At 43.3% G+C, this 8,648-nt stretch overlaps 1 protein-coding gene across 3 annotated transcripts in view; it reads right to left on the bottom strand.

Moving 5' to 3' along the window:
* Positions 1–4,668: 4,668 nt before the first annotated feature.
* Positions 4,669–8,648, bottom strand: part of MEGF11 (multiple EGF like domains 11) — a 434,557-nt gene continuing 430,577 nt past the window's right edge. For all 3 annotated transcript variants that reach the window (XM_018552848.1, XM_018552849.1, XM_018552850.1), the window contains one exon: positions 4,669–5,119. In XM_018552848.1, the coding sequence (XP_018408350.1) occupies positions 4,944–5,119 (176 nt within the window). In that variant the 3' untranslated portion in view covers positions 4,669–4,943. The remainder of the gene's footprint in view (positions 5,120–8,648) is intronic.

The following is an 8,648-nucleotide window of genomic DNA, read 5'->3' as shown; positions in this document are numbered from 1 at the left end:
CTGGTCCGGTGGACCAGAGGATCCCGTCACGCGCGGCACCTCTGGCAGTCGCCGGCCAGCTAAATTAGGACCCCACCTGGAGCTCCTCCCACCGGACCAGCGCTGACTCGCCGCTACTCTCCCGCACCGAAGGTAAGTGAAGAACAAAAAACATGCTGATAGGGAGCAGGCCCAGTGCTACAGGGGGTCGGGGGAGGTGCAAAAATGCAACTTTGCCTGTCTAGGCAAAAATCCTAGCACCGGCCCTGGCTGGCAACACCGCATTTTTGTAGCCTGGGTAATGTCAACACTGCCCATTGTCCTTTGCTTAACTACTCAACCAGTCCCATTGTCTTTTTATCCACACCCATGGCACTAACTGACTTGTAGTCCAAAATAAGAACAAGGAGGGTTAAATTGTCTCTTTGAGATAACACAGGCAGAGGGAACAGGGCAGCTCTGATATTCTGACAAGATCAACAGGTATTTTTTGCACTTCTCAAACAGATATCACAAAACATTTTCAAATGTATACTTAACAGACCAAAAGGGAGCAAATAAGAAATGTTCATTGTTAGAGTCTACATCCACGGCTCCACCATTCCTGGTATTCAAGAGATGGAGCTGCCTGAACAATCCTTAGTAGCTGGCACATTCCCAGGCGTGTCGAATACCTAGTGCACCGCTGCACTCTGTGGCTTACTCCACCAGCCCCTACATCACTACTGTGTCCACATTGGAGGAACCCAACACAGCCGGAAGTGTGCCACGTGCTGAACACAGATCAGGCAGCACCATCTCTGAATACAATACGGTGGGACAGGAAAGCATGAGCAAACGTCTTTTCCATAGATTCCATAGAGCCCTTCTTTTTATTTGTGTTAGCTGGCGACAGGTCACTTTAAAGTCCATCAGTCAGGAGAAAAGTACGGTGGCTATCATTGCTGGCCTCCTTCTATACAAATGCTAGTTGCCTGACTGTGTCCACACCTTCTATACTTTGGAATCACTGACCCAGAACAAGCATGCTGGAAATGAGTGTCGGCATTCCAAATGTCTAGCCTTGTTCCTGAAACACGGCTCACAAAGTATTGAAGCCAGGAGATCAGCATGACAGCCAAGGAACTAACATTTTCAAAGAAGTCAGCAATGACAGCCTACATAATTCTGCCCTGACAGCTCTATGATAAGCTTTTCATGTCTGTTTTCTTTACTATCACTCTGACATGCTGATTTTTTCATCAGCTGAGCAATGGATTTGCATGCTGCAGTTTTCAACTGAGAAAATCAAAGGCTGGAAAGCTCTCACGTGACCCTCTCTGTGGGTGCTTGGTTTAATCAATAACATTTTCCACAGATAAATTGTGCTTAGCAGTTTCCTGTGCTACACCTGCGTTGTTCTGTTTGGGGAAATGTGATGCTTAGTATTTACTACCACTGCACGTATGTAGGCCCATGTTATGTATTGGTGGTAGGAAACTGAACGATTAAATGAGCATTTCAAAATTCCCTTGATAGTTTCTCCCCTCCAGCTGAACATGAACTTTTGTTCTGAGAATGATCTATTTCTAAAGTAATCATTTCCTTCTGCTGTGGAATCAAACAGGCAATGTGTAGACAATCCCTACAGGGGCATAATATACAGCAGCTCTGCTGACACACACACACCACCGGCATATAATGTTTCTTTCATAGGTGTGAGGCTGATTCACCTCCTCTCCCACACCCCGGGCCAGGGGTTTGACAGAGTGTTTTAGATGTATTTCATCAGACACATCCACTTCTGCTTTTCTGAATGAATGGTAACAGAGGCTTTACAACTAAATACAGGATTCATTTTATTAGCACAGTTCTACAAAGTAGGTCAATGGTGGTCAACCTTTATAGAGGGTCTTCAGTGTGGCCTCTTAAAAAAGGTCAACAATATTTACAGGGTTATTCACAAAAGGGTGAAGGGTAGAAGTGAACACTCTAGGACAAAATAGCTGTCAGGGAACCAGGGGTGCTGCTTCTTACCAGGTTCGCCAGCGGTGGCGCAGGGCACGGGGTTCCCCTCCTCCTGGCGCCGGGGCCGCCGGCACGCATGTGCGAAATGCGCGGCGCGCGTAGTCCACAGACTGCATGCACGGGGGCGCACGTAATACGCCCACGCCACCTATTGCTTTCAGGTGCTAGCCAGGCTGGGGGAGGTCCCCAAGACACACCATCCGCCCCGTCAGCCCTGCTATTGGCTCCTGGTTAGGGAAGCTTCCTGGTCACCTTTGGCAACCAGGGGGTGGTCCTTGGTTTCCCTGGGTATTTAAACCAGTCAGAGCCGTGGCTGTTTGCTGAGTTATTCTACCTCTATGGTGTGATTGCTAGCTCCCTGTGTGTAAACCTGTTGCTTCCTGAACCCCCGTTATCGACCCTTAGGCCTGCCTTCTCGCTTCTGAACCTAACTGCCTGCCTCGACCCGGACTTGGACCTGACTATGCTTTTGGATTTCCCCTCTGTACCTCGTTTTTGGACTCTTTGTTCCACCCACGGCCCAGCCGTACACCCCTGACAATGGCTGATTTGGAAACATTCTCCAAATTAGCTCACTTTCCAGTTCAGCTATGTTGTCCCAGATTGTTCACTTCTCCTGCCTTCCCCAAACTCTTCACCCCTTTTGTGAATAACCATGTTAGTGTATGGAATGTTGTAGAAAACTGGCAGATACTACAGAGATACTACAGGAAGTAGCGATTGGTGCTAACCCAGTTTGCTTGAGTTTGCCCAAGCCCACGCTAAACTGTGACTAAGACACCCCCCTCCCAGCCCAGTCAGTTGTGGGGTATCCCTCTGCTGCAACTGATTGAGCACGGAGGATGGGTGTGCCAGTCACAGTTTTGCAGGCTTGGGCGAACTTCGATAAACTGGGTCCACCCCAAGCTCCTGCACATCATTATACAGGAGTAGAGGATTCTTAGGAAAGTTGGGTGTAATACAATTCCTTTATATCAACAATAGACAAAAACACACCCCATGGTGACATGTTAAGACTGTTGACAATGTTGTCATTGTATGCAGGTATGAGTGGCTGCGGTTGGCTGATAACAGTCGTTTCACCATGGTATGTTTTTTGTATTTGGGGTGCTCAATCTGTTTTTGTCTATTAATAAACTCTCCTAAGATCATCTGGTGAACTATGTGCACAAGTGGCAGTGAGTGCCACACTAAGGATGAGTTTAGATCCATTTTAATGGAAAGGGCTGATCCTCCTGGGAGATAATTACTTGAAGGGGGTACATATTCCACAATGGGAAAGGAAGTGAAGGAATTCTTAACTGAGGCATACCTAACAGAGGTTCTAACCCCTCTGCGCTTTAACCAAACCCTTTAATTCTAAGAATTCGTATGTCTCTCAATTGACACCAAAAAAAAAAAGGATTTGACGGTGAGTACACTATCCTATTTTTAGCTGGTGCTCCACTTTAAGAAATGGAATGAAACAGTTTAGATGACTTGTGCTTGTTTTTATGGCTACTGGGAGATTTGGTTGAAAAATGCTCAGTATCTGCTTATAGGTTACAGCATTAGAATCATTATGGCTGACAGGATTCCTCCTTCAAAATTAGGAAAAGGTTGCAGGACGGTGGGTTATGGGCCAATGGTATAAAGATAATTAGAATATATTTGCAGTGGATAAAGGATGATTGCAAACTCCACAGCTCACTTTTATCATTATCTGAATACTGCAGGTTGAGGAAAATGGTGTACTACTACAACATAAGGTTTTACGGAATATAAATGACATCACTGCTAATAAGAGACATTCGTCAAAGCTAAAGTCACCTCTTATGAAAGCAGCAGCATGGTACTATATGTAATAGTTTGCACACCTGAACCGCATTGTCTGCATTATTCATAGGTACATGCACCAGAAAGAATGTCACTACTACTCCTGTCTACCGTGGGGTTTATTTACATCCCAGCACAATAACAGAGTCCACGAAATGAGGAGAAGGATAAAAAGCCTGATTTTATTAGCAGTAAACAAGGTTCATCTGTTCGATTTGGAACAGGTTGATTTGGTCTGATTTTCGGATTTTGTTCTTTCCATGATGTTTTTGTCACAAGAGCAGTTAGATGGCATAACACTTGAAAGTGTCCAAGACCTTGCAGTGTAACTCCCTCCTCTTTACCTGGAACCAGTCAGCCACTTTTATTTGCCATCTTGATAGATATAATTGCGTCTTTCTGCTGAACGCAGCTAAGTGGTAGCCAGTTACCCAGATACAGTCCTCTGAGAATTTGTGTGTGGCTAACACACAGTACCCAAGACTTATGCAGTTACACCCTATGCGTGTCCACAAGCAATGGCAAACGCCAACGGCTCTGAAATACAGCTCATGTTAATGAGTATATAATAGGAATATTGCAGTTACCATTCATTAAGATATTGACAGTTTTATCTCATAAAGCATTGCAAGAGAGCACTGATGGGGTGCAAAGTATAGTAACCCAACACAACCAATCAGCAATCATGTTTCCCTGACATCACTGTTATGGCTACTTGCGCTTTGCATATTACCATTGCTCTCTGCCCTGCCTTGTTAAATAAACCTGTGAGTATTGCCCTCTGAACGTCGGCTCTTATTGGAAATGACATATATACAGTTATTTAGAGAAAGCTGAACTATATACATATATATACAAATATTATCCTTCGTTGTGTGTAAACTGCTACTTCCACAGTTGACTCATCTTGGTGAACATCCCCTGGAATAGCCCCCTCTTTACCTGTGCACCTCTTCGGAGGCTGATTAATACACACACATATACATAGATATATACACACAGTGACTTGTCCTATAGATACATCCTATGTGTATAAAAAAAGAGTCTCCTAATGACGTCATGCATGTGCCCAGTGGCGCTGGCCCCCCACAGAATGGGCGTATTGCAGAATGAGAGATTTCTCCGTCACTTTCCTCACACTTCTATAAAGACTCCTTATCCATCTGCTTATCCCAGAAAGTTCCATGCAAGGGGCTGTGCCGGACAGGGAGCAGGTCGTAGTGGCTGGGGATGTGGCTGTTCCTTGGCAAGTCATATGGATTTTGCATGTAGTTAGGGATCTGATGTTGGGCCTCCTGGAGCAGGCTGAGCGTTGGCTCTGTGAAAAAACAAGGCAGACATTATTAAAACACAACCAGCCTCCCATTCCATTCTCAGAACGTGCTATACTTTTTTAGAACCCATCTTCTCAGGGATCAGTCTAAGATACATAGCAGCCTTTACAAATGCTGCTTACTGCCCAGAGAAAGTGAGGGAGACGTGTCTAGAAACAACACTGAAGACTCATCCTTTGGATCAGACTTCAGGTTTTACGAAAGGCAACCTCTCCAACCTACACAACTGCCATTGCTGACTTGTTTTGGAAGGTGCAATTTCAGGGGTTTTTGCCTACTTAGTACTGACTTACAAGGACAACTACCAAGGACAGAAGTATACCTCCAGATGTATACTTTTTGTATACTTCTTGCCCCCTATGGCCAACTGTTTTGAACACCCCTCCTTCCCACCAAGGCTAACTTTTTTATGCCCTTCCTTAATCTCTAGGCTATTTTGTATTCCCCACCTTCACCCCTACGGTGACTGTTTTGTATATCCATACAAACCCAGTTGAGTGGCAAGCCTTAATGCCACACTAACAAGCTCTGAGTTCAGAGCTGTACAAGAACTAGAGGCAGAGGATAGAGAGACTGAAATAGTGTAGACGGTTACCCCTGTACCAGTGCACTTAGAAATAGTAACAGGAGAAAAACTATCCTCTGCTAGTTCGGTTCTAGGTGTTTGGCCCAGAGTGATGAGCTGCAACTACCACCAAGAAAAATGCACAAACCGTACAGATGCAGCAACAATGAGGACCCAATAAGATGGTTCTGGAGGGCAGTGGGACAATCTTGTTATTCACAGGAATGTGAAATGACAGCCAGGAACATGATTTGTGGTTGGCAGTGTGCTGTCCCTGGTACTCATGATGTCCAATGCCGGTCTATGTTTCCTAAATAGAGACCTGGCCCTAACAGTGACGTGTGGGGACTCCTGATCTCCATACTCATCCCACATCAGTTACTTACTAAATGTCAGAGCCCATATTTATACAAATCCATGCTTACAAAAAATGTTTCTTAAAGTTCATCTAATAGTGACAGATGAGCACTTTTCCACTATTAGGAGAATCGGAATTTTTGATCGCTGTAGTTGCTGTCTTTTGTCACACAGGTGAATTTACAAATCTCATACAAAAGTAGAGGCAAATTATCATGGCATTATGCTAGTCACACAGGTTTTCTTTCTCTGCGTTACACAATAAACGCCAGCACAAGAGCTTCATTACTCATTCATTACTGCATAACTACAAATTATGTGATTTTCCTTTCTCTTGTACAACACACAGAACAAATGGATCTTTAAACAGCAAAGATAATAACTGGATATCCATAGTCAGTGGCTGCTGAATATCATAGGAAATGTAGTATAGTGAAGATGGAAGAACCTAAATCCCTGAGTCTCTGCTGTACAGTGTGAGAGGAAGGCAAGAGTAGGAAAGGAAGGAGGTAAAGGAAGCATTACAATCGGCATTGTTCCACATCCACCTTACTGACTGACTGGTACAGAGCTATGCTATCATGGATGGATGAATTAGATTTCATAGGGAACTGCAATTTCTGCAGCAGGTTACACTCACATCAAAGCAATTGGGTCTCTATTCCCTAAATGTTTTCCAAGCTTGCTCCACCATATTTTTGTGATTGCATTCTTTTGTTGTACTCTGAACCCCAGAGAGAGCTCTGAATCTGACTGCTCTTCATTTGAACTTCCCTTCTTAAAGTGACACTAAACTCCGGAGTTATATCCTAAAAATACATTCAAGTACCCTAACTATTCACAAAAATGCATCTTATTGGTGCATCACTCGGCTGTAGATCCTCAAATCATCTCTGAATTGGTGCTGACACTGTCCTTCCTTCTGGAGGGCGGCTACTTTTGTTCCCCATGGTTCCTGTGTGTGTTGTAAAGTAGTCACCGCTCCAAGCTCACTCCTGTGATGGACTACAACATCTCGTTTACTAATTTGTATTGAGATTGTAGTTCATCACAATCGGTATCATTTTAAACAGCAGGCTGTTTAAATACAAGCAATCCGACTGCTGTACAGCCCCCGGGTTTCACTGTCCTCGGCATGACGGGTCTCCCTTGACTGATCGGAGAGACATCAGCAGGCTACCAGCCGCTGAACTCTCCTCCAATCACTGGACCTGGAAGTGATGTGTATTACATAATTTCCGGTGTTACTGTGTACATTCTCCGGCTCTTAGAGCCAGGAGAAGAAGCTGGTGAAGCAGATCTCTGCTTCATCAGCTTCTTTGGGGTCCCTAGGTTTCATTAGGGGTCTGAAAGACCCCTGATGTCTCCATAAAGAGGACCTGCCACATTATATTTGCTATTACATAGAGGGATTCTTAGCCCCCTATGTGATAGCAATAAAGATGAGTGTAAAAAAAATAAAATAAATTAAAGTAACATATAAAAATTATTTTTTTAAATCCCCCCAAACATTCTTTAAAGTCCCCGACCCCCATTTGCACACACATATAACACAAAAATGCATCGGGTGCCCCTTCAAAAACGAAAATGGTGCCACACATGTTACATATCGTCGCAAACCTCGGAGTGAGAGCAATAATTCTAGGGCCATCTATCACTGGTAATGCTAAACTGATGATCAGTAAAACGTTTAAAGCTTCACCTATAGGAAATTTGGGGTATTGTAGTTTTTTTGCATGCTTGGTATCTATTTACCCGACGTGACCCTGTCTTTTATATTTTACCAAAAAAATTGGGTATTATATTCTGTTTCTGTGCACTATATTTCATTTTAGTGTATTTTATCTTAGAAATTCTGGTTTGATAAACATTTGCGCAAATGCTGTGCGAAACAAAAAATTGCAACCAGCATTTTTCTATTCCACAGGGCCTCTGCTTTCAGAAAATATGTAATTGTTTGGGGGTCTTAAGCTGTTTTCTAGCCAAAAATTCAGATTTTATCATTTGTGAGCAAATAGTAAGAAATTGCTCCGGACAGCAAGTGGTTAAAGCCTCACTCCAGCTTTTTATAATTCTACCCCAAATCTAGTAACAGTTTATCATGTTATTTTTCTCTACTGAGCTCCTTACTGCCCTCCTGGTAGCACTTTATTTCCTTTAATTGCTCACATGCTGCATCACTTCCTGGTTGGACCAGTGTCATCCACCATAGCTGGCCCCCATGTAAATATAGAATTACAAATTATACAATAGGAACAAGGTTTTTAAAACATTAACACTGACACCATAATTTACATGAAGCCGATCTTTTGTACACATATATCCAAAATAACTGACAACGATGTACATTTCCTTTAACCTGCTTTCTGAGGCTTTTCTGCTATCTATGATGCTGACCATACAAGTAATGATCAGACTATTTTATATAATGCATTGATGAAAGAAAAGTACCTTTTAGAAATGTTATTACACTAAATGGGCAGCATGACCAATAAATGATCATATTCATGGAAGATGGAAAAGCCATACAAATGGATGCAAATTGATCTTTTTGTTTGAACGATCGCTTTCAAGCAAATACAAAAGTTTGA

This window comes from Nanorana parkeri, unplaced genomic scaffold, assembly GCF_000935625.1.
Source record: "Nanorana parkeri isolate BGI_ZX_2015 unplaced genomic scaffold, ASM93562v1 scaffold98, whole genome shotgun sequence".
Classification (NCBI taxonomy): Eukaryota; Metazoa; Chordata; class Amphibia; order Anura; family Dicroglossidae; genus Nanorana; species Nanorana parkeri.
The sequence above is the reverse complement of the archived record's forward strand: the minus strand, read 5'-3'. Positions and strand labels throughout refer to the sequence as shown.